Source organism: Cebus imitator, unplaced genomic scaffold (assembly GCF_001604975.1).
Source record: "Cebus imitator isolate Cc_AM_T3 unplaced genomic scaffold, Cebus_imitator-1.0 Scaffold79, whole genome shotgun sequence".
Taxonomy (NCBI): Eukaryota; Metazoa; Chordata; class Mammalia; order Primates; family Cebidae; genus Cebus; species Cebus imitator.
The window spans coordinates 4,133,158-4,159,527 of record NW_016107394.1 but is presented as its reverse complement, the minus strand read 5'-3'; the positions used below and the strand labels follow the sequence as shown (position 1 = coordinate 4,159,527).

Genomic DNA, 26,370 nt, shown 5'->3' with positions numbered 1-26,370 from the left:
TGCTGCCATTGTTATTACAATTATTGCCACCTTAAAAACTTTCACTGGATTTTCATAGAGGATGAGCACCTAAATTTCTTAATATGACATGCAAAGACCCTTCACAATCTGATAGTTTCAAGCACAAGGAACTTTTCATCATTTCTGGAACTCAAACTGTTTTCCACCACCTCCAAACCTTGTCACGCACAGGTACCTTCTGCCAGGAAAGCCCACGCCTTCCTTGCCTGTCGACTTCTAATTATTTTCATCCTTTTGAACCAGCGCACATCGCCTCCTCTGTGAAGCCCTCTTCACCCCCTACATCAGGGTCCCTTCTTCATTGTTGCCATAGCACATTGCACAACCCTCAGTTACCCTGACACTACTTTACTGTGATTACTTGTTTACATATCTGTCTCCTCCTTTGAGTCCAGGATTGCATTTGCTATTTCTCTGCGTATTCAGCACAGTAACATGGGTGCTAATAAATATTTGTTGAATGAATGAACATTGCCTGGGAAATGCATGGGGGGTGGGTAATAGAGTAAGTAGCCTAATAGGTTATAATAATAACAATATTTTTGTTTGCTTAAGTGATTCTAGGCATACTGTTTAAAGCAGTGACTTTAGGACCCCAGAGTTTCAGGTTCTGTAAGTCCTAGATCCTGACAAAGTCCTATTCATCCTTCAGATGACTCAGATGTCCGGCCTTTTTTGAGGGTTTTCCTCCTTGCTGCCCTCTTGACGCTCTTTGCCTGCGCAGCTATTCCCATACTCATAATTGACTCTCTTGGAGGTCCCCGTGGGGATCCAGTGGCGTTTGTGTATTCCCACTCCATGGTCCAGAGGGGCGGATATTTTGGGGGATGCTGTCACCATAGTGTTACTATTTGGGGATGGTCAAGGCCTTAGACCTGTAAATTCATCGCTCACCCAGCCCCCGCCTCAATTTCCCCTAGTATGAGGGTCATAGTGGAAATACCTTCCCAGAGTCACGGTTTAGTGGAGGGCGGCGGACACTGAGGTAGCAAGAAGCCCCCACGCATTCCGAGGAGCTGAGGAGAGCTAGGCGAGGCGTCGAAACAGGGAAGCAGTCAGGACGCGTGCAAGGAAGGAGTCAAGGGGCTTCCTCTGGCCCCGACCCGTCGCCTCAGCCGCCCTGGGTGGGGCGAGTCTGGGCTGCTGAGGCGACGGGCCGGGAGGGGGCGGGGGAGGGGGCGGGGCGGGCCAAGGCGGGAGCGTCTGGCGCCGCGGCTAGGACTGTCTGAGGGGAACCCCGCGAGCGCCGGCGATGGGTCCCGGGGCGCGGCTGGCGGCGCTGCTGGCGGTGCTGGTCCTCGGGACAGGAGACCCAGAAAGGGTTGCGGCGCGGGGCGACACGTTCTCGGCCCTGACCAGTGTGGCTCGCGCCCTGGCGCCGGAGCGCCAGCTGCTGGGGCTGCTGCGGCGGTACCTGCGCGAGGAGAAGGCGCGGCTGCGGGACCTGACTAGGTGAGGGCACGGTGGGTGGGAGCGACCGAGGGGCCTCAGTGAGAGACATTGTGCCACAGGGTGGGGGGAGACTCAGGTTGAGTGTGACATTGTCTTGCTGAATGGGACCTCAGACCCACTGTCGCACCATGCGACTAAGACACTGTGGCGTGGGTTGGGGTGTGGCTCCAACAGTGTTACCCCCTAGACCCATTGTCACCCTGTGTGGGACCCCAACGCTCCATGGCATGAGGTAGTAGCAAGGATTGGGTCACACTCTGTGGGACAGCAGACTCCAACACAGTGACACCCTCCAGATCCAGCATCACACAGCAGAGTCGATACACTGTGGAAGAGTGGGGTGGGGTGACACCTCACAAGGTGCTGTGTGAAGCTCTGTGGGCTCCAGGCCCTGTGTCACACTGACACAGACACAGTGGACAGTGCTGTGACAGAGACACTGTGAGAGTGAGGTGGAGAGAATACGGTGACACTGTAGCTACCCAAGTCTTGACCTTTCAAGGGGTGATCGTCAAACACCACATGACTCAGTGAGCTGATGTTTACTGTGAGGAGTTAGGTGACAGTCTTCCACTATGTGTGAAATTTACATGTCATTGGGACTGGGTGGGCACGACACTGTGGATATCATAGTCTGTATGTGAATGATGCTGAGTAACTGTACAGGTCACTACATGAATTATGCTTCAGTTCATTAATTCATACAACACATAATTTTTTTTTTTTGAGTGCCTACTAAGAGCCAGGCAGTGTTCCAGGCACTGGGGATAAAATGGTGAACAAGAGCCAACTCTGCCCTCAAGGAGTTTGGGTCTGTAGCACCATGACTGTTAATCAGAGATGCCCACCGCCCTCTGTCTTCAGTTCTTCCTTCTCTTTACACATGTAGAAGCTCTCTAAATACTAAATAAACGATAACTGAGATGTTACATGTGTGTCAACGTATTTGACATCAGAAAATCACTGTGAAAAAACATACTGGCTGCAGAAGATACTGAGTGTAGCACACAGCAGCAGATTCTCAGCTAATATTGTTTTGCTATACGATCAACAAATTCTAGTGCTGCACACTGTGGCATAAAAGATTATTAGGCTTGGGATGCTGAGGCACTATAGTCATGTATCAACTTTGTCAGTGTCCAACTATGAAAGATAAATGATTGTATATGATACCATCTGTATGAATATGTGCTGTGCCTTCTCTGCTTGGGACATCGAGAAGGCTACAACACTGTGAGAAAGAGTGGTTGTGACCACGTCACTATTTGGATATATTAATATTGTATTTATATCATGTGACCTTGTGGAGCTAAGACAGCACAACACACTGCTTTTAAAACTTTGCATGAGTGTATGTATGTGATAGTAATACTGATTCTAGGGTGACATGAGAAGAAGGTATGTGGAATAGGGAGTGACTCTGAGGCCCAGTGTGACTCCAAATCCATTGTCACCCTGTGTGAAACTTTGAGACCCCATGACTGTGAGAGAAAGCCATGTAGAAGAGAAGCATTTTGTGGGTGGAGGTTTTTGCAAGACATCTTGTTAATAGTGACTGAATGAGGTAATTTGGTGCTTGTCCTTAAGTATGTGGCTTGCATATAAACAATTTGAAATAGTGTGACAATGTACAATATATTTATGTATTAATTTTAACAATAAATGATGATCATTTCAATAATTATTGTCTCTCTTTGGGATAGCATAGCTGTCCAGTTTTCTGTGGGTCCATGTTGACAGAGCCAAATGTTTTCCTTTTGTTCATAGTCCAGAGTCATTGGAGTCCAAGCTTATTGGTGGAAATAGGACAGACCTTGTTCTCTTTGATTTCGGAGCCCAGCATGCTCCCTGCTACCCATGCTTGTTCTCATAACAGTAATCTCTTTCTTTGGGTAGCTCAGATGGAGACAGGAGTAGGAGGTCAGAATCCCTGTGCTGGTCTTTCAGGTAACATTCTCAAATGAGAGCACGCAAAGCTTTTTGGCCAAAGCACCTGGCCAACCCCATTCCCCCATGTTGGTCTCCTTCACTGTCTTTTCACCATTGTCATTGTCACAACTTTGTCAGAGCAGGAAGTCTCGTACAAACCATATCTCATTTGATTCTGTCACACACAATGCTTTAAAATAGATTTGTATTATACTGTTAACTCTTGAGAAATCAGTTAAAACCCAAGAAAACTAACGTTTAGTGGCTTACCCAAGATTGTATTACTAAATTTAGTAGGTAGCAAATCCAGGACTAGAACACAGTTATTTTGATTATTTATCCAACTTTTTTCCCATTATGCTGTGTTGTCCCTACCACTTCCTTTATCTATTATACCAAGACATAGACCAAGCCCATAACTAATTGAGGTTTTATAATTATCACAGTACATGGTGGTTTTCAGGAGTTTAACAGACCTCTCTCTATTTGAATCATTGGCTCTGATCTTGGACAAGTTACTTTGCCTCTTTGAACTTTAGTTTCCTAATCTGTAAAATGATAATAAAAATAGTACCTACCTCCATAGGGTTGTTGGAAGGATTAAGAGTACCATGTAACATTATTTATCATTGTGCCTGGCATGGAACAATTGCTGGACAAATGCTAAGTCTTTATGCTTACTATTTATTTTATTTTAAGACCAACTAGAGAAAATAGGCCCCACAATTGGCCCTAAGTATTAACTAGGATTGTGACAGCCTAGATAATAAACAAATCAGAAAAAGTTCTATTTTCTCAGGTGAGTTATGAACAGTTAATTTTGTAGTTTAGTTTGATATTTTGAAGACTGGCATTCTATCATTCTGTTCTCTAGTGACTTCTCTAAAACCCAGTGAAATGTTCGCTTTTTAAGAGACAGGGCCTTGCTCTGTCACCCAGGCTAGAGTGCAGTGGCTCTATCATAGCTCACTCTAACCTCAAACCCCTGGCTCCAGTTATCCTCCTGCCTGAGTCTACCAAGTATTTGGGACTATGGGTGTGCACTACCATGTGTGGATAGGGTTTTTTGTTTTGTTTTGTTTTGTTCTGTTGGTAGAGACAGGGTCTTGCTATCTTGCCCAAACTGGTCTTGAACTCCTGGCCTGAAGTGATTCTCCCCCTTTGGCCTCCCAAAGTGTTGGGATTGCAAGCATGAGCTACCACGCCCAGCCTTTATGTTTGCTTTTTAAAACAAGAATTTTGGCAGTTCCTGATAATTTTTCTATACTCCCAATCTGGCGATTTTATGTAACTTGAGAGGTTATTTCCAAGGCTCTCAGTTGATATAGAAAAATACAATATTTTTGAGGTTGAAACTACTCCCTACTCCAAGTTAATGAATAAAAATTATACTTGTTAGAGTATATATAGTTATATACTAGCATGGTACATATACTAGTTATATATATAAAGAGAGTTTACCCTAGCTTTTGTTGTTGCTGTTTTTGCAGTTTAAAACATTACCAAGAGTGAAAGAGAAGTGTCCACAGCAATTATTTCTGTGCTAAGGATTAAGCATTAAGAATGTTCCAGAAGAACTGAGACAAAACCATTTCTGAATTCCAAAGACAAAAATGTATTGACATGAAATAACCCATGTATTGTGGTTGGATAACCTGCCCAGGCTATGCTTAATGCAGGGATTGGGTTGCAAATTTTATGTGCAGATTCTTAAAGGAAAGGATCTGATTTTCCATTCTCAGCAGTATTTGTTAAAGCAAAAAGACATTTAGGAAACCCTGAGGTTTGAATTCAGCATCCAGTAACTCAGTTTCCAGTCTCTGGATACCGCTATGTGCTCAAAGGCTGGGCATAGGGCCAACTTCTGGATTCTAAGCCAACCTCAGTTACCCGTTGAGAGATTTTTTTGTTTGTTTGTGTGACAGAAAAATTGCATGTCTAAACACTGGATTGAATTGATGTGCTGCAATAGAGATCAAACCCCTGACCTAAACAAATCAACTCCAGAATGCAAAGAGGGGTGCTAAGAGAACAGGGAAGTAGACAGCACTTTTGATGCATGACTTGGGGAAAATATTCACCTCTCTGCCTTACCACTTTGCCTTTGTGCCTCAGTTTCCTCAGATGTCTATAAATGAGTCCTCAATCTAATAAGGAAATCTTTTTATTCAGTTGTGGAAAGGGCGATGGGAAGAAACAATAGAACATGCATGCTGAAAAGATCCACAGAAATCTTCTAGACTAGACCAGTTCTTTCTTTCTGTTTTTTCTTTTTTCTTTTTTTTTTTTGAGATGGAGTTTTGCTCTTTCTGCCCAGGCTGGAGTGCAATGGCGTGATCTCGGCTCACTGCAACCTCCACTTCCCGAGTTCAAGCGATTCTCCTACCTCAGCCTCCCAAGTAGCTGGGATTACAGGCATGCACCACCACACCTGGCTAATTTTTTGTATTTTTAGTAGAGATGGGGTTTCACCATGTTGGTCAGCTGGTCTTGAACTCCAGACTCCAGGTGATCCACCCACCTCGGCCTCCCAAAGTGCTGGGATTACAGGGATGAGCCACCACGCCCGGCCCCAGTTCTTTCATTTTACGGAGGAAGAAACAGCAATAGTTGAAGGCTGGGTCAAAATTCAAGTCTCCCCCAAGCTCCTTCATATCCAGCTGTCTTATAAAATCACTGCCCTCTGAGCCTTAAGTGTTCCTGGACACCTATTCTTTAAACTGGACTCAAGCCCAAGTCTCCACTTGTAAGTTTTTTCATCTAGCGGTGGAATGTCTTTCCCTAAGTAGTTCCATATGGAGCTGAAGCAGGAAACAGTGGGTAGTAAAGATCCCACACCCTGGAGGCTGGTTTCCTTTCAAAACCCTAGAGCTGCAACTCACAGACTGCCTTGTCTTTGGGATCAGAGACACCCTGGGACTTGACAGGGTTCCCATTTCCCCACTGGGAGACCCAGGTCCAGGTTCTTTTCCCTTAGTTTATGTTGAATTGAACATTCGGCTCCTTGGAAACCTCGAGACAATCATCTTGTATTTCAGGCTTCATTTCATAGTTGAGGACCTTACTCGTTAGAAATCCTCAGATCAGACTCTGCTTGTAGGGGTTGAAATTCTACCACCCTGCCACTTCCTGTATTTTTCACTTTCATCTCTGTCTCTTCATGGAAGGCTCTCACTCTTGCCAAAGGATTCATAGTCTCCTGTGCTCTTGCACACATTCATTTTTTTTCACTTTGCACAAACTCTTTTTTTCTCTACTTCCATTCTTGTTATATTGTTTTTGAAGTTAATAATTTTAAAATGAGGGCGAAAACTCTTAGAGAGCAGAAATAGAACTCTTAGAGAGCAGGAATAGTACCCTGAATCTGCCCTGTTATTGATAATAAATTTCAGTAATATAAATTCCATCGGTGTTTTAGAAATGGAATTAGCCATAGTATACTAGGAAACAGCATCTTTTGCCTATATGAATATTCTTGAAGGACACTGGAGAAGAGAAATTAACTAGAAAGATGATCATTTCAGGCCCTACCATTTCTGCCTTTTTTTGCAATTGTTGCCAAGCTAGAAAAGTTGGAAGTATGCTGGACAACGCTACCTCTTATTCTCTTTTATAGTCATCATAACTTCCTAAACTCCTGTCTTGAACGCAGCCCATTCTCTGCCCCCACTGTCGCTGTCATGGTTCAGACTCTCCTTGTCTTGTGCTTGCAGTTTTGAAGTGGTCTCCTCCCTACCCTCTCACACATTTATATATGTGAGCAAGTCATAGCTTTAACAGCCACTCTCACTTAAAGCCTTCTCTAATCTGCTCTGGCCAAATTAATCATCCCCTCTCTGTCCTCCCCACTAAGCCTTGTTCTTAAATCTGGTATTACATCTATAATGTAATTATTTGTGTCTTTCTTACTAAACTGTGGATCCTTGAGACCAAGATTGTTTCCTTATTCAGAATTTTGTCCCTAGCCCCTAGGAGAGTATATGTCATTCATTCTTTCATAGAAATATATATTGAATTTAGGTATAAAGTGATGAGAAAAAGTTATTTTCTTGTCCTTGAAATTCTTGAGCATTGGACCCCGTCTTGCCTTTGTATCCCTAGCATCTAGTGTGGAGTCTGACATCTAGCAAATAACTAGTGTAGACTGACTTACTACAAATGTATGTCAAGCCTCTGTGCCTTTGTACACAAGGTTCCTGTTGGCTCAAAAAACACTCTTCTCTTTGTTCTAGCTCCACAGGAAACCATATAGCATAATGAGCTGAGAACCCAGGTTTAGGAGTCAGTCAGACTTGGATTCCATCCTGGCTTTGCCCTTTACTGACAGTGGGGCTTTGTTTCAGTTTCCTCTTCTGTGAAATGAGTAAAATTAAATCTACACTAAGGGTATGTCGGAAGGTGGGGGGCAATTAAATGAGACAGTCTATTTAGAGCACTCAACAGGCCAATACATGGTAGGAGCTCAATAAGTAATAGCTTTTCTTTTTCTTTTTTTTTTTTAGACAGAGTCTCCCTCTGTTGCCAGGCTAGAGTGCAGTGGCACGATCTCAGCTCACTGCAACTTCTGCCTCCCGGCTTCAAGCGATTCTCCTGCCTCAGCCTCCTGAGTAGCTGCGACTACAGGCGCACGCCACCCCACCCAACTATTTTTTGTTTTTTCAGTAGAGATGGGGTTCGAGCTCCTGACCTCGCAATCCGCCCACCTCAGCCTCCCAAGTACTGGGACTACAGGCGCGAGCCACCGCGCCCAGCCAGCTTTCAATATTTAAACAAATCCTTCAAGATTCAGATCAAATGCCATCTCTTAGAAGTCCTTCCTTCCCTCCCCCTTCTAACTCCCACCTGGGTGAGCTGCACTGCCTAGACACTGGTGCAGCGTTATATGCTAACTTCTTTCATAGCACAGAGGTCCCCAACCCCTGGGCCAGGGAGCAGGTACCAGTCCATGGCCTGTTAGGAAGTGGGCCGCCCAGCAAGAGGTGAGTGGTGGGCAAGGGAACATTACTGCCTGAGCTCCGCCTTCTGTCAGATCCGCGGCAGCGGAGCGTGAACGCTATTGTGAACTGCGCATGCGAGGGATCTAGGTTGCGTGCTTCTTAGGAGAATCTAACTGGTGATGATCTGAGGTGGAACAGTTTCATCCCAAAGCCATCCTCCCCACCCCCCCGGTCTGTGGAAAAAATGTTTTCCAAGAAACTGGTCTCTGGTGCCAAAAAGTTTGGAGACCACTGTATAGCACATATCACAGTGGTTATAATTAATTTAATAGTGTTTTTAAGTTTTTACCAGATAATAAGTATTGCATATACAGTGATGACAGGATTAGAAGACTTTGTGATCCCTTTGAGAGCTGGACCCTCTCTTGCCTTTATATCTCTAGCATGGTGCCTGACTTATAGTAATTGATTAACACAGACTGACTCATTCAATGAACAAAAGAGTGGACCCTACTTTTGTTGTATTTGTAATTTTCACATTCTTTGTGCTTGCATGGCTTTTTGGTTGGACTATTATGTGAATCTCAAGAGGTTCAGCATGTCAATCTTAGCTACTCTTAATGTACACACACCATGCCAGGCTTCCCTACATGTAGTGGTTGTATCAGGAGGTGAGATCATTCTACTCCTCTCTTTCAGATTCTATGAAAAGGTACTTTCTTTGCATGAGGATTCAACAACCCCTGTGGGTAACCCTCTGCTTGCATTTACTCTCATCAAACGCCTGCAGTCTGACTGGAGAAATGTGGTACATAGTCTGGAGGCCAGTGAGAACATCCGAGGTAATGAGAAGGAGGGCTGGAGGGTAAGAGAGAAGATTCTATCTCCTGACACAGTGGTAAGGAGAGAGATTCTGTTGGGATATTATTTCAAAGGGTAATGGAGTGGGTGGATATTACTTGATATCCTTAGCTCTAGCTAGCACAAAAAATTAGGCTCCCTTGGTAATCGATTTATATGATTATACATTGGAAAGCACTTTCATTTCAATTGTCTCATTTGATGTTCACTCCAATCCTGTGAAGTACAAGATAAATCATTCCGTTTATGTATGTGTAGAAAATAATGGTCTTCTAGTAGTTTCCGTTTCATTAAGTTGTCACTACTGTGTCATCTATAGTGAGATCACTTTCCTAATTTATTCTACTCTGTGCTTTAAGAAGTTTGTTGATGTCTAGGCATGGTTGTTCATACCTGTAATCCAGCACTTTGAGAGGCTGAGGCAGGCTGATCACCTGAGGTCAGGAGTTCCAGACCAGCCTAGCCAACATGGTGAAACCCCGTCTCGGCTAAAAACACAAAAATTAGCCGAGTATGGTGGCACATGCCTATAATCCCAGCTACTCAGGAAGCTGAGGCAAGAGAATCACTTAAACCTGGGAGGCAGAGGTTGCAGTGAGCCAAGATCAAGCCACTGCACGCCAGCCTGGGTGACAGAGTGAGACTTTGTCTCAAAGAAAAAAAAGTGTTGACTTTTGGGCTGGGCGCAGTGACTCATGCCTGTAATCTCAGCACTTTGGGAGATTAAAGTGGGCAGATCGCTTGAGCTTAGGAGTTCAAGACCAGCCTGGGCAATATAGTGAAACCCCGTCTCTATTAAAAATACAAAAATTAGCCAGGCATGGTGGCACATGCCTGTAGACTTGGGAAACTGAGGCATGAGAATCCCTTGAACCAGGGAGGTGAAGGGTCCAGTGAGCTGAGATTGCACCACTGCACTCCAGCCTGGGCGACTGAGCAAGACCCTGTCTCAAAAAGAAAAAACAAAAAAGAAGTTTGTTGACTTGGGAAGTTAACATTGAGAAGAGGCTGGGCACAGTTGCTCATGCCTATAATCTCAACACTTTGGGAGGCTGAGTTGGAAGGATCACTTGAGGCCAGGAGTTTGTGATCAGCTTGGGCAATATAGTGAGACCCTGCTCTACAAAAACAATTATTTAAATTAGATGGATGTGATGTGTGCCTGAAGTCCTACCCTGCTTGAGCCCAGTAATTCAAGATTGCAGTGAGCTGCGCTCATGCCACTGTGCTCCAGCTTGGGCAACAGAACAAGATCCTATCTCTATTAAAAGAAAGATAAGAGGGAAGGGGAGGCGAGGGGAGGGGAGGGGAAAAGTTGTCTCCCTAAAGGGCAAGACTCCTGGAAACATACAGGATAGGACAATATGATAAAGCTGTGTGCCTTAATTTTTACTCCTCATTCACTCATTCTGAATGTTCCTCATTCAGAAAATTGTATTAAGTATCCACTCTGTGCCACAGAGACAAATCCAATTTGGTCTCATTAAATATTTGAACAGGTGGTCATGCCTTATATGTATTAAATGCTCACCACCTGTTTCTTGAATGGCAGGTTGACGTTTTTACTACTTTTATAGCTCTGAAGGATGGCTATGAGAAGGTGGAGCAAGACCTTCCAGCCTTTGAGGACCTTGAGGGAGCAGCAAGGGCCCTGATGCGGCTGCAGGACGTGTACATGCTCAATGTGAAAGGCCTGGCCCGAGGTGTCTTTCAAAGAGTCACTGGCTCTGCCATCACTGACCTGTACAGCCCCAAACGGCTCTTCTCTCTCACAGGGGATGATTGCTTCCAAGTCGGCAAGGTAACAATATTCAGAGAGAGGGCCAGTTGTTTGGCTATAGTTTCTTATGGATAAAATAACTATGTCCCGATTGCTTTTACTTCTTTTTAATACTTAAACTTGGAAATTTGATATTATTTCCATTTTCAGAGAAAGAAAACAAGATTCATAGAGAGGAAATAACTTGCCCTAATATTATACAATTTTAAGTGCAGAACTAAAGCTTGAACCCAGTCTTTTGACTCCAAATCTCAGGCCCTCTCCATAATAACTAAGGTGATTATATACTTAGGACACTCTTGAGATTGAAAGGGGTGTTATTAATTATGCTAGGACAACAGACATGAACTGGGGAAAACTGCCCTTTGGTCACCCTGACTATAGCACCCTGCCAGTGCATGAACAGATGGGTTGAAAGGGAAAGCAGGGGAAAGGGAGGGCAAGGTTGGGGAAAAGGATAAGAGATGGTGGTAGAAAGGTAGGATCATGGAAGCAGTCTCCTGAGACTTTCTGGAATCCAACACAACATTTCCTAAGCATTTAGAAATACAAAATTAAAGTTGTGTCCAAAATCTAAGGTCATTCACTTTAACATTACTTGAGGAATTAGACTTCAGGAACACCCTCATCCCCATTTGTGGTATTTAACTGATCTTTGATTGTAAGTTGTAATCACACTTGAGATCATTTTATAATATACTTTTGCCAGCCTTTGCCTTAAAAAGCAATGGCGCAAACCCTTTTTAATTTTGAACTTGCTTATTTCAGTAAGGGGTATTTTTCCTGACTCCTACAGTATTCGTCACCAGATCTGGGAGTAGGTCTCATGTGTCCTGATTCCAAGTTTTGGGAGTCAATCTTTCAAATTAAGGCAGAATGGGTTGCTTGAGTCTCTCTACATGCTGTTTTCTCTTTTCTGGGATCCTGAGCGGTATCAGAGCGCAATTATCATGTTCATGGCTGATTTAAATTTAAGCCAGGTAATATAGTTTGCTGTATGGTACTAACATATGCTTCATTAATGAGGCCTTTCTGAAAGTAAAACCGTTGAAAATTTAGTAAGTCACTTCCTGAAAGTCTTACTGGCAATTTTTCTTTCGGTATTTATTTACTTATTTTGAGACATAAAACTTTTCAAATTTAAGAAAAGAATATAAAATAATATAACAAGCAATTATATCTATTATTGTAATGAATATATATTCAAATTTTGCTTTGTTTCTTTCTTTAATATTTAAAACAACACGTTTCATACAGCTAAAACCCCACTCATCCTCCCCACCACCCACCACCCCACTCCTTCTGCTGCATCCTTGCCCAGATAGCCACAATCCTGAATCATATAGTATGTGCCCTTCTGAGTCCAGCTTCTTTCACTCAGCACATTATATCCGTGGAATTCATCCATATTGTATCATTTATTAGTAGTTCATTTCTTTTATTGCTGAGTAGTATTCCATTCTATGAATATGCCACAAACTGTTGATCCAGTCTTCTGTTAACAGATGCTTGGATTGCTTCTAGTTTGGGCTACTGTTAATAAAACTGCTATTAACATCCTTTTATGTCCTTCTATGGACATTTATTCTTATTTTCTTAGATGAATACCTGGGAGTGATATTGCCAAGTCACAGAATAAACTTCACTAATTATCAACACATGGCCAAATTTGTTTCATCTACACTTCCCCAATTCCTTCTTCTATAGATTATTTTAAAGCCTTTCTAGTTTATGAAATTCTTTTTTTTTTTCCTTAGGGTTTTGCTCTGCCATCTAGGCTGGAGTGCGGTGGCACAATCATGGCTCACTGCAGCCTTGATCAAAGTGATCCTCCCACCTGGGAGGTCTCAAGTGATCCTCCCACCTCAGCCTCCTGAGTAGCTAGGACTACAGATGTGCCTCCTGCTAATTTTTAGTAAGGGTCTCACTGTGCTGCCCAGGATGGTCTCAAACTCCTAGCCTCAAGTGATCCTCCTGCCTAGCCTCCCAAAGCACTGAGATTACAGGCATAAACCACTCCGCCTAGCCTATCTTCTGAAATTCTTAATTGTCTAATTCTGTCATCATACTATTGTGTCTGTTGATTCTTGCTCATGATAGATTATTTCCTAATATAATTTGTCATGTTTGGGAGCTTATTTTCAGCAGGACATTTTCCCCCTAAGAAAATCAATGTGTCCAGAGTTGTAGGAATATCCCTCCAGAGAGTTTTAGGTTTTCTTCTTCCAGAAACTCTGGTGCTATCATTGGCCTTAGATATATTTTTATATTTATTTATTGACCTAGGAGTTCCTTGACCATATGAATATTGCAGATTTAATCCCTATACTCACATGAGGTAGAGGCTCAAAATTGAGAATATTCTTACACAGAGCTAGGCAGAAACAAACAAATCTTCTTGTCTCATTAAGCCAGCAGGCAATTTTTTTTTCTGGTCTACCTTTTATTTTAAGGTGCAGTTTTTTATGGAATCTAGTTTCATGAAGTTGTCCTAGTTCCAGCTCCTGGGCTTGGGGCAAGTCTAAGGACAGCTCATCTTCTATCCTCAAATGGGCATTATAATGCAAGGTTACTGAACACCAAGGTTACTATGATTAACACCCACCCCCATCCTAGGGAACATCAGTATCCACTCATAAGCTTATGGTTTGGGCTTTTAGCCCTTTTTGTTTCTGGTACCTGATAGTCTCTGTTTTTTTCTTGAAACTATATAATAAAATGCTTTTTATAGTTTATTCAAAATGTCTGAGTGTTTGTATTTGGAAGGATTCCAGCTGTTTCAGTCTACCATATTGCCAGGACTTGAAGTTACTCATGGAAACTTTAAACAAATTAACTTGGCAGGAAAAGTTCAGTCATTTTTAGCATTTTTCAGCTTAACCTTTTTACAAACAGGACTTGAGGTACAGAAAAATAAAACAACAGGTTAATGGCAGACCTGAAGGAAACATGATTTATTATTTAGTCCGCAGAATTGTAGTATCTCTAGGATTTTTCCCTGTCAGAAAGTTACACCCTAATTAGATCATCTAAGAGTTCTTCCTAGTCTGTAACTTTACAGTTCCATGTGGTCTCCAATATCAACTTCCAGGAAATTCCACTTGCAGCTCTGGTATTGTAGTTAACTGTAAACTATGAAGAGACAGGAGCTATGTCTGGTACATGTTGCCATGTTGCCAGTATTCCAGCATTTAATACAGAACAGATTCATTGAGCTTCCACAGCACTCCCATGTCAGCCTTCATTATGGTGTCTAATGCATTGTGTTACAATTACTGGCCTACTCACATACCCCCTCTTGATTTATGCTCTTGAAGGACAGGGCCAGCAGGTACATAATAAATACTTAGTAAATATTGAATGAATGAACGAATGTAATCCATTCTTCACATTGCTACCAGCAATATCTTCCTAAAAATAATAACATTCAAGACTGTCATTTACTTAGCCTATGCTGCTGTTTCAAGTTTACTTTTTGCTTCTCTTCACCCTAGCTATAGCCATGATGGACTACTTGAACACATTCTTGCTTTAGATTTCTGTTTTTGCCGTTTCTTCTTCTTAAAAGGCTTTTTTTTCCAATCTCTGCTCACTGAAATCCTTTTCCTTCTTCAAGGAAGGCCCATCTCAGATGCCATCTCCTGCATGATGCTTTCTGAGATTCCCAAGTCTCCTCCCTTCTCTGTGCCACCACAGCATAATATGCATTTTCCTTGGTGCACTCATGACATTCTGCCCCAAATTAGAGTTACTTGAGGTCATGTTCTCTTCTCCTTCAGATTATAAATTTCTTAAATTCAAGATCCCTTATGTGTCCTCTCCACCTAGTACTATGCATTGTATATAGTAGATGCTTAATAAATTGAATTAAAATTAATTTGAAAGTAAACCTGCCTTTTTGGGTTCCAAAGGCCCTTTTACTCTTTGAATTGTCTTTTTCTTTTTCTACCTGTGGAATAAGGCTTTGACGATGGTACTTGTGTTCCATGTAGGTGGCCTATGACATGGGGGATTATTACCATGCCATTCCATGGCTAGAGGAGGCTGTCAGTCTCTTCCGAGGATCTTACGGAGAGTGGAAGACAGAGGATGAAGCAAGTCTAGAAGATGCCTTGGATCACTTGGCCTTTGCCTGTTTCCAGGTAAGGGAGTAAGTGAAGCTCACTGCTTTTATTAAACTAAGTGTAATCCTTTATAGCTGCTTTACAGTTTCTAAGCATTTTCACGTCTTCATCTGTTTCATCTTCCCAATTGGACTAAATGTGAGTCAACCAGGGCAGTTATTTTATCATTTTCATATATCACATGGGAGTAAACTAAGTCTCCAAAAGTCTCTTGTTACAAAACCCATAGACCTAGGACTAGACTCTTAGTTCAGTGCTCTTTTCAATGCATTGACTATTTTACAATCATTATTTCCCATATAGGAGGCAGTCTCTCACCTGTCGCAGCAGCTGCTTTATTCACAAATAGTTAGTGGGTTCACAGCAAATGTCAATCACTCTTTTGTGCTCTTGGCCACTCATAATTCTTCACAGGTATTACCCACGATATTGCCATGAACAAAGAAGTTTGATTATTAGCTTTTCCCATCTGCAGCTGAGTCTAACTGTAATGTGGCTCGTGTCTGGTTAGAGCTGGAGACACTGTTTTGTGATACCAGCCACAGTGCCTCCTCCAGGTGTTATTTTTCCTTGGCACAGTTGATCTACTTACTCCCTGTTATGCCTCATGTAGGAGTTCGTTTCCGTAAATATAGCAGCAGCCAATAAACAAAACTAATTAATAATTGGGTACGATATAGCTTTTGTATAGGTAACCCCATTTCCTACCCAAATTGTATAGTCTTCAAGGGTAGGCTGCAGAAATCTCCATGGAACTAGTTCCCTAGAGTTTCCAAAACTAGCAAACCATTTCTGCTCCCTACATTTTTTTTTCTTTCTTCCTTTTCTTGAGAAAGGGGAGGAGGATGTGGGTGGTCCAAACCCATGTGTTGCTGCCCAAACAGATTTCCTCTCAGTGCAGCACTCTTCCTTTCATGTAAGTTGCCGGTGAATGGATATTTGTTGTAAAACTGTGTATGTGCTCTTCCTAACTCTCCTGCTGAATTGCTGTGTATTAAAGCCAAAATAGAATAATTGTGATGTAACAAAGGGTGAGAAGTTATTGAGTTTTAATAGAGGAAGGAAATGGAGAATCGATGTGGAAAGACTCAGAGAAGACAAACTAAAGCAGCTTACCCTGAAAGATGGGGTTTCTAATGCTGTACCCAATTATTGATTAATTTTGTTTTGTTTCCATCTAACTATGATAGCTTGAATTTCTCTTCTACTCACTTAACATATCCTGCTTTGTCTATTTATTTTACAAGTCTATTTATTTTACAAGTTCTATTTATTTTACAAGGCGCAGCTCGAATGTCACCTACTTTGTGAAGTCTTCCTGAGTTCTCCTCACTCCCCAGGCTTTCCTCCTTGGTGCTCTTACAGCATGTTTTTGTTCCCCAGTAACAGAACACATAGGGCATTATCTCATAGATGATTTATGTTCCCCCTCACCCTCCAGTAACTTAGAGGTAAATATCCCAATGGACCTTTCATTATCATATAAAATTTAACGTATTTTATTATTTCATCATATATTTTAGTTAAAAAAATTTTGGTAGCAGCTAATTAATGAGACATAGTAGAGTATAGTGGTTAAGCTATGGGCCCTAGAATCAGACAGACCAGGGTTCAAATGCTGTGCAAACATGGGCAACTTATTTACCTTCCCTGGACCTCAGTTTTCTTGTCTGTAAAAGAGGAATAATAACAATGCTCACCTCAAATGGGTTGCTGTGCAGATTGAGTGAGCTAATATAGGCAAAGCCCTTAACAGAATGCATGCATGGCACATGCTACTTATTGGATAAATGGCAGCTCTTATTACATGATACACTACATGTGTATGTTCTCTTTTCATTTAATGTTATTTAGTGTACCTATTTCCAACTAACCTTAACTGAGACACCAAAAGTAACTCTTTGTTCTTCGTAAAATATAATTTTACTTCATTACAAGACTCCCAAGTTTTAAAAATATGTGAAATTGTATTTTGGTTCTTTTCATCTCATGAAGAGTTTGAAAAGCTATATGACCTTGAGTTAATACCTGACATTACAAGATATTCATAGATTACTCAAGTATTCCTTGTTGAATATAGAACAGAGTAATTCATGATATCAAAGAATTAGAAACAATCAATTCGTCCAACAATAGTGGAATGGTTAGGTTCTCTGTGGTGTATCTTCTGGGTGGAATAAAACTCAGCCATTAAAAATACTGTCTGTGAAGATTATGTAATGATTTTATAAAAATACTCCTGATAACAATATAGAGTGAAACAATCAGGATGTGAAAAGTATGAAAATATGCTTATAACTTCATAAAAACTATATATTATCCAAAATGCTTTAGTGCCTGGATTTTGATGTAGTAATTTTTTCCATTTCTCATATGTTTTATAATGTGCTTATTATTGCTTTATCATTAAAAGTGAATTGTTAATATGCTAAAGTAAAATGATTGGAATGAAATACATTTCTATCAGTTAATCATCATTTGGAAGCACCGAGAAGAGGACTGCCGGACACCTATCTGGGATTCTGTTCCCCAGATTTGTCTGGAAAGCTCTGTTTCCTTTTGACTATGTTGAGCCCAAGGTTGAATGGCTGCAGGGAGAGTTAATTCCTGTGCACTGGGCAATGTTTCCGTTTTAGTTATTTCTTTGCCTCCCCCAACTAATTTTGTAGACTCTGGGAAGAACTGAATCTGGAGAACAAATTATATTTTTACTAGCGTTTTTATAGTTCCATATTAGGTTAAATATATTTAACTTTGGTAATATTATTAAATATAACCAAATAACAACACCCTGCAATTAAGTGGTTTTGCACACTTTAAGATTTGAGGGCACTTTTAAGAAGGTTTATTTTCATTTATTTTCCTACCTTGCCTGGTTAGGATGGTCATAAGTCATTTGTAAATGAGGAGACTGGTGAGACCTGATCTGCAGCAAGGCCACAGGTCCTCTGCATTTCTGGTCTGCCGTTTCTTTCAATGAGCCTTGTTATCTACTTAAGGTAAGAATATTTAGGTTTTTAAAAAACCCATTTAATGGTTTGTTCAGAGGAGATATCCTCAGTGAAGTTAATGCTTTCTTTTCCTTTTCTTTCTTTCTTTTTCTTTTTTAACAGGCAGGAAATGTTTCGTGTGCCCTCAGCCTTTCCCGGGAGTTTCTTCTCTACAGTACGTAATGAATAAAAGATAAGCCAGCCACGGGTCTGACTTATGGGAAACTCCCTTCTGCTCCCGGCCTTTAATTCCTGCAAGAGAAATACAGCTATCTATCTGTATTACCTTTTTTTTTTTTTTTTTTGAGATGGCATCTCACCTCACTCTGTCACCCAGGCTAGAATGCAGTGGTGCGATCTTGGCTCACTGCAACCTCTGCTTCCGAGCTTCAAGAGATTGTCCTGCCTCAGCTTCCTGAGTAGCTGGGATTACAGGCACCCACCACCATGCCTGCCTAATTTTTGTATTTTTAGTAAAACAGGGTTTCACCATGTTGCCCAGGCTTATCTTGAACTCCTGACCTCAAGTGATTCCCCTGCCTTGGCCTCTCAAAGTGCTAGAATTACAGGCATGAGCCACTGTGCCCAGCCCTATCTTTATTATTTTAATTTCATAAACCAGGTCACATTTCAAATTTTGATGAAATCTTATATACTGTTCAATGCATCAGGGGGAATTTTGAAGTTAGTTGGAAAATGCTGAGAAGATATCAACCTGTCCCTTCCCTCCTCCACCCATTAGTGTTGCTTCAGTGGAAACAAGTCCAGGAGTGGGAGCCAGTTTCTTCAGAAACATTTTAAAGACCCAGGTTTTGGAAGCAGACCCAAAAATGAATGAAATGAGTGTGCCCTGTGTATGCAAGGAGAGTAACTCAGCAGGATTATTCACTTCGGCTGCTCACAGATATCAGTTTTTCCCTTTAAACCAGATCTCACTCTGCAATGCAAGCATCCCACCTGGGCAGTAGGTCACAGAATTCAGCGTCAACCCCCTTCAGGGAGTGCCTTGCTGACAACAAAATGAGTTAAACAGGAGGGAGATGCTTTCTAACTCACCTATCTGCTTGGAAATGTTTGCTTCAAAGTTACATGTATGTATTTGCTTAACATTTTAGTGGTAGATGGCTTCCTAGGTTTTTCTTTAATACAGTATTTGTTTTGCTTTGTTTTTGGTTTTTGGGATGTGGTTTTTGTTTGGTTTTGTTTTTTGAGAGTCTCATTCTATTGCCTAGGCTGAGTGCAGTGGTGTGATCTTGGCTCATACAGCCTCCACCTCCCAGTTTCAAGTGATTGTTGTGCCTCAGCCTCCCAAGTAGCTGGGATTACAGGCATATGCCACCATGCCCAGCTAATTTTTGTATTTTTAGTGGAGATGAGTTTCTGCCATGTTGGCCAGACTGGTCTCAAACTCCTGGCCTTAAGTGATCCACCTGCCTTGGCCTCCCAAAGTGCTGGGATTACAGGCATGAGTATTTAGTATTTAGATACTAAAATCAGATACAAAATCCCTATTTTGTTTTAATACTTATAAAGTATTTCATGTAGGACTCTACAATTGCATGTATTCATAACTTTTTAATGAATCAATGTAGTAACATTATTCCCTTCTGATAATTTAGCAAACAGTAGAATAAGGAAGTAGCTGTATATCTGCAAAAACATGAGTAATTAGTGGTAAAAACAAAATTATAACACAACCTTCCTTTATTTCTTTGTGCTTGATCTATTAAAATCTTTGCTATCCACCCAAATTGTGTGCTTTTATAGGTGGCTAATAGAACATGGCAAGTTGAGATTCCCAGTTTCATTTCTGGCTTTGCAATATTTTCACTGGGGTTTGGGCTTGTAATTTCCATTCTCCAAAACTTCATTTCTCCTCTTGTTAAAACAGAATGGTAATTTCTGCCTCTTCCTTTCCTCCCTTGCCAGGGTGATGGTTGTGGTTAGAAGCACACTGGGTGCCTCAGAGAAAGATGCTTTGGGAGCATTAGAACAATTCAGCATCTCCTTCTGAGATGCATTGAGAGTCAGGCAAAGAGGCCAGCAAGGCCACAGGTAGCTCTGCCAATCCATGGGGCATCTTGCAGTCAAAGTAGGCACAAACAAGACACAATATTTATTGGGTTTTCCAAGGCCTATGGGAATCCAGCCTAGAGCCAAAGTCTAGAGTCCCACTGCCCCACGCTTATTTGCCCTGGGTCTGAGCCAGTTAGGAGATTTGAAAGCTCTAGTGGAGCCAAGAATGAATTGGCTTCCAATTTTCTAAGCAAGAATAGATTGGGTTCTTTTGCAATAGGCTTTGGCTTTCTGGACTTCTTTCATTGCACTTACTTATCATGTTTTGTTGTAAGTGATAATTTAATGTCCCTTTTCTCCATTAGACTCTAAACTCTGGGAGGTCAGCCTGTAGCACAGTACCTGGTACATAGTAGATATTCACTGAAGATTTACTGATGGGTTGGTGAATAAACGAATGAATGAATTAAGCTTCATCTTCCCCATAGGGAGGTCAACCACCTGGAGCCCTATCCCAGAGCAGCCATCCTCCTGATCCCTTGGCCTAAGAGTTTTAAGCTCCACTTTGCTTCCCAAAGCCCTTTGCACCTTCAGATCTACCAGGACCAAGTCAGTCTTTTTAAAAATACCAGGTACTCTCCTGGGAGTGAGGGCCTTGCATCCTCCTGTGTGTTGACATGAGGAGTTACTCAGGAGATCCATTTGCCCATCCCATGTAGCAGTGAAGCTGGAGGAAACCTTGGTGGCACTCCTTGAGGCCAGCATTTGTTAATCTCTATTTTGTATTCCCTTCTCTGATTTCTTCCAGGCCCAGATAATAAGAGGATTGCCAGGAATGTCTTGAAATATGAAAGGCTCTTGGCAGAGAGCCCTAACCAGGTGGTAGCTGAGGCTGTCATCCAGAGGCCCAATATACCCCACCTGCAGACCAGAGACACCTATGAGGGGCTATGTCAGACACTGGGTTCCCAGGTAGGATTCCTTAGGGAAACAGAAAGGGGGAGAGACCTGGCTAGAGAGTGAGAAGCTAGAATTGGGACAGCATGAGGGGAAAGAGCTGATGTATTATTAAAAACAATAAAGCTCACTTGGGCAGCATCAGAGTGATCACATTCTATATCTCTTGCCTTCCAATTTTTTTTTTTTTTTGAGACAGAGTTTCACTCCATAGCCCAGGCTGGAGTGCAATGGCTCCATCTCCAGTCACTGCAACCTCTGCCTCCCAGGTTCAAGCAATTCTCCTGTCTCAGCCTCCCAAGTAGCTGGGACTACAGGCGCATGCCACCATGCCCAGCTAATTTTTGTATTTTTAATAGAGATGAGATTTCACCATGTTGGTCAGGCTGGTCTCAAGCTGCTGATCTCACATGATCCACCTGCCTCAGCCTCCCAAAATGCTGGGATTACAGGCACATTCCAATTTTTTAATGCCATAGTTCCCCTAAGTTGCATTTTGCTCTTAGACCCTTCTTCTCTTATGCTGATCCTATTCTTTCTTTCCAGCCCACTCTCTACCAGATCCCTAGCCTCTACTGTTCCTATGAGATCAATTCCAACCCTTACCTGCTGCTCCAGCCCATCCAGAAGGAGGTCCTCCACCTGGAGCCTTACATTGCTCTCTACCATGACTTTGTCAGTGACTCAGAGGCTCAGAAAATTAGAGAACTTGCAGAACCATGGGTGAGTGTCCTGAGAACCTGCCAGTAATTTCTCTTTGTGTCTTCACATGCCTAGAGTTCAGGAGTGTGAGAATAGGCAACTTGAACAACTAAGACACCTCAGAGAACCAAGGAGTTCAGAATGCCAACCATTCCATAAAACTAATCCATGGTGGAAAAAAGTCACAATAGTGGTTGCCTCTGGAGGGAAAGGATTAACTGGATGAGATGCAAGAGGAGTCTCTGGGGTATTGAAAATGTGCTGTCAATATCTTGTTAGGGATATGATACATGTGGCTGTATGCATTTGTCAAAACTCACCAAATGGTCCACTTGAGACCTGTGCATATCATTGTGTGTAAATTTAACCTAAAAAAAGACAAATAAAAAAGAACACTTCCAACATGTTAACCATTCCATATAATTGGTAGAAGGGGAAAAATGGGTGAAATGACAGGGGCAAGTAGTAAAATCCTAGCACATATTTACAGAGTTAGAGTAGAAAGGTCGACTTCATTATTTTGTTAAAAAGGAAGTTGAGGCCCAGAGAGGATAAGGGACTTGTTAAGGTCACACATGTAACTAGAGCCACAGCTAGAACTTAGAGGTACAGTAGTCCCCCCTTATTTGCAATTTTACTTTCTGTGGTTTAAGTTACACTCAGTGTAGTACAATAAGATATTTTGAGAGAGAGGGATCACATTCACATAACTTTTATTACAGTATATATTTATTCTATTTTATTATCGTTAATCTCTTTCTGTGCCTCATGTATGGATTTATAAATAATAACATAATTATAAATTAAACTTTGTAATTTAATTATAATATGATTATAATTTAGCTATAAAAAGAACCAAAGGAGGTCAGAGTGGTCAGGGCTAGTGGCCCAATGGAGATACAGGGCTTCAACTGAGTCTTGAAGGACAGGCAGGATGTGGTGAGCGAGAGGTGATGAGCAAGCGTGCTTTGGGAAAGGGACAGTGACTAGGAAGCAGGGATATTCAACACAAGCCACTGAGGCATCTGTCTTCAGTTCCCAGGGGGGAGTCACTATCATGTGAGCTCAGGGCTGAATCTACCACAGACCAGACAGGCAACAGTAGCCCCAGAGAGATGCTTCTAGGAGAAGGAAGTGTGGCAAGGTCTGTGCATGCCAAATGGATGACATGGCCATGAACATTTAAGTCAACATCTCTGGGTGGGTCAGTTCTCCTGTTACCATGATAACAGGGCTGTTCTAAGGAAAAATTTAGTTATAATTCAGTTATAATGTAATTATTATTACAATTAAATTACAATCATGATTAAATTAAATTTTTATTAAAGCCGCCCCACACACTCTCTTCACTCTGAGACCCAACTTGACAGAGCAGCCTCTGTATAGGACATTGCCAGTCTCATGGAAGAGGAAAAAGACAAATGGCAAACATGAGCTGGGCTCATAAAGCTTCTGCACGGAAGTGCCAGATGTTACTTCCACCCGTGTGTCATTGGTCAGAGCAAAGCATGTGGCCATCCGGTCAACAGAAAGGCTCTAAATCTTCCACAGGGAAAGCACTGCAAGTTACCAAGCCAAGCTGGATGTCAATGGGAAGAGGACATTTCATCCTCCCACTAGGAAGTGTGCTAAATATATATTTTTAAATGAAATGCACCTCTATAAGCATGTTGTCTCTTTAAAGATGGCACATTAATATTGCCTCAGAATTATTGCTGTCAAGCCAGACATTGTTACCTTAACGTGTGCAGTTCATCCAGGCAGCCATTAGTCATTCATCAATAGAATAGAGCCCACTGTGTGCTAGACACTGGCCTGGTGCTGGGCTTTTACAGTGAGATGAAGTATTGGTTCTTTCCTCTTAGGAACTTAGTACATAATGGGGGAAAACATAAATTTACACTACGCTGGGATATATGCTGTCATAAAGGTGTGTACAGAGAGTTGTGCTATGCACATAAAAAAGCGAGGCTTCCTCTGAAGAAAGGCAATTGGGTAAAGAACAGGTGGGGAACAGGAAGAATCAGGGAAGGCTTCACTGTGGGGGTGACATCTATCAGAGAAAGAAGGTGGCAAAGGGTATTCCAGAAAGACAAAACAGTATGTGTAAGGGCCTGATATGTGGTATGTTCAGAGACTGGGCAGATGCTTGGTGGCTAAAGTGTACAAGAAGGGATGGGGGCAAGAGGTGATAGGAGATGAGGCTAGATGTGAGACACCATTAGCAGATGCTATAAATGCCATGCTGGGGAGTTTGGATATTATCCTGTAGGCAGCAAGAGAGCTGTTGGACAGTTTTAATGAAAGAGTTGCATGATCATGTCTGATTTTTAAGGAAGACTGTGACAGCAGATATGGATTGGAGGGAGAAGGGAAGCAATCATCATTTCATCTAAAAGCCTCTCCAGGAAAGTCTAGAATCTTTGCACAGAAGTCTTTTGAGATGATTAAGCCTCATTGGTGAATTGGAGCAAACAGGTTCAGCTTTGCAGTGAACCAGTAGTAGCATTTGGCCAGCAGCTGCTTTTTCCTTAGGACAGTCCCGTTGCCATAGTAATGGGAGAAGTGACCCACCCAGAGACGTTGATTTAAATGTTCATGGCCAGATTGTCCATTTGGCATGCACAGACCTTGCTACACTTCTTTCCCCTACAAGCATCTCTCTGGGGCTGCTGCTGCCTGTCTTGTCTGTGGCTCTCCCAGGAATAAGCCCTGGGCTTACTTGGTAGTGGTTCTTCCATGGGAACTGAAGACAGATGCCTCAGTGGCTTGTGTTGAATATCTCTGCTTCCTAGTCACTGTCCCTTCCCCAAAGCACACTCACTCATCACCTCTCTCTCTTTCTTGCCATATCCTGCCCATCTTTGAAGACTCAGTTGAAGCCCTGTACCTTCATTGGGCCCACTAGCCCTGACCACTCTGGCCTCCTTTTGTTCTTTTTCAGAGCACTTTTTGAAGCCATGTACAATTACTTATTCCTCCTCTAAACTCTAAGCTTTTTCTCACTGGTTGGTACTTAACTTTTAAATGTATTCTACTGTTTATGTGTTGTCTGATATCACTGACAGTTTCATGGGTCAGCATCCTGTCTCCCCAGTCAGACTGTAAACTAGCAGGCATCATCTTTCTGCAAATGCTTTGCCCAATGTTCTGCCCATTACTGCCAGAGTTATCTTTAAAAGGTCAGGTGTGACCACTTAAGCCCTTGCTGAAACTCTTTAATGGGTCACTTTTGCCCTCAAGTGCTTACAAGGCTCCGTGGCCTGGCCACTGCCAACCCCTTCCACCTCATCTGCCCTAGCACTGATGCTCTAGCTGCACACTCTTCTTTCTGCCTGGAACGCACTGCTCTTGACTTCTCACCTGTATGATTCCAGTGTGTCTTGTGAACATCCTGGAAAGACTTCCTGTCCCTCATAAGAGTGGGCTATGTGCCCCTTGCTATATTTCCACTGCATTCTATACTTACCTATTGTGGCCCCATTAGGTGACTTAGGGTCAGGGACATTGTCTGGGATAACAGATTGTTTTTCCATTGCCTAGCACAGTGCTTAGCACAACTTAGACCAACCAGTGCCTAGCACAGTGCTTAGCACAACTTAGACCAACCAATAAATATTTGTTCCAAAAAACTAGTGACTGGTAGGTGGACAATTCATGATTGTTAAAGGAATTAAGCATAAGGTGGCTCCTTAATTTAGGGTGGGGGGGATTCTTTAGGGGGCTTTTTTGAAACCACTGATTTTGCCCTAAAAGAACAGAAGGGAGCATCTCTCTTCCATGAGTCTCTCCTCTACAAATGGCTCGGGAGAGGACACCAGGGACAATAGATTTCCTGCTTTGTAAGATTGTAGAGCCACATGATGAGAGGAATTTGCAAGAACATGTTGTTCATGTGCTGCATTTTATAGATGGGGAAACTGGCCCAAGGAAAGGAAGAGGCTTTTCTCAGACTGTCTACCTGGTTTAGCAGGAGGGACAATGATGTTATGGAAGCTTCAGGGAAGGGAAAGAGTTTCTGTCTGCGTAGCTCATTGCACTGCTCTGCCTGCCTGAGAAGCACCAGAGCTGGGTCTGAGCCCCATGAGTGCCTTTAAGCGCAGTTCCCTGTTTAATTCATTCATTTGTTCATTTAACCAGTACTAAGCACCTACTCCCTTGTCAGGCATTCTCTGGACCCTGGGGATCTAGCACTGGAAAAAGGCAAAGTCCTTGCCCTCATGGAGCTGATATTCTGATGACAGAGGCAGAAGTAGACACCTTTACCCTTATGTAAATAAATAATATTTCTCTTTCTGTTCCTAGATTTTGCAATTAGGAGGCACTTTATTTAAAAATAATTTAGGCCCAGTACAGTGGCTCATGCCTATAATCCCAGCACTTTGGGAGGCCAAGGTGGGAGGATCCCTTGAGACCAGAAGTTCAATACCAGCCTGTGCAACAAAACAAGACCCCATATCTACAAAAACATTTTTAAAATCCAGGTTTGGTGGCATGTGCCTATGGTCCCAGCTATTTGGGAGGCTAAAGTGAGAGGATTGCTTGAGTCTAGAAGTTGGAAGCTGTAGTGAGCTATGATCATACTACTGCACTCCAGCCTG

The 26,370-nt window shown here is 42.2% G+C and overlaps 1 protein-coding gene across 1 annotated transcript in view; it reads left to right on the top strand.

Moving 5' to 3' along the window:
* The first annotated feature begins 1,213 nt into the window (after positions 1-1,213).
* Positions 1,214-26,370, top strand: part of P4HA3 (prolyl 4-hydroxylase subunit alpha 3) — a 38,803-nt gene continuing 13,646 nt past the window's right edge. The window contains exons 1-7 of the mRNA XM_017532979.1: positions 1,214-1,473; positions 9,039-9,181; positions 10,778-11,001; positions 14,973-15,122; positions 18,218-18,269; positions 20,919-21,082; positions 21,614-21,790. Of these exons, the coding sequence (XP_017388468.1) occupies positions 1,274-1,473; positions 9,039-9,181; positions 10,778-11,001; positions 14,973-15,122; positions 18,218-18,269; positions 20,919-21,082; positions 21,614-21,790 (1,110 nt within the window). The 5' untranslated portion in view covers positions 1,214-1,273. The remainder of the gene's footprint in view (positions 1,474-9,038; positions 9,182-10,777; positions 11,002-14,972; positions 15,123-18,217; positions 18,270-20,918; positions 21,083-21,613; positions 21,791-26,370) is intronic.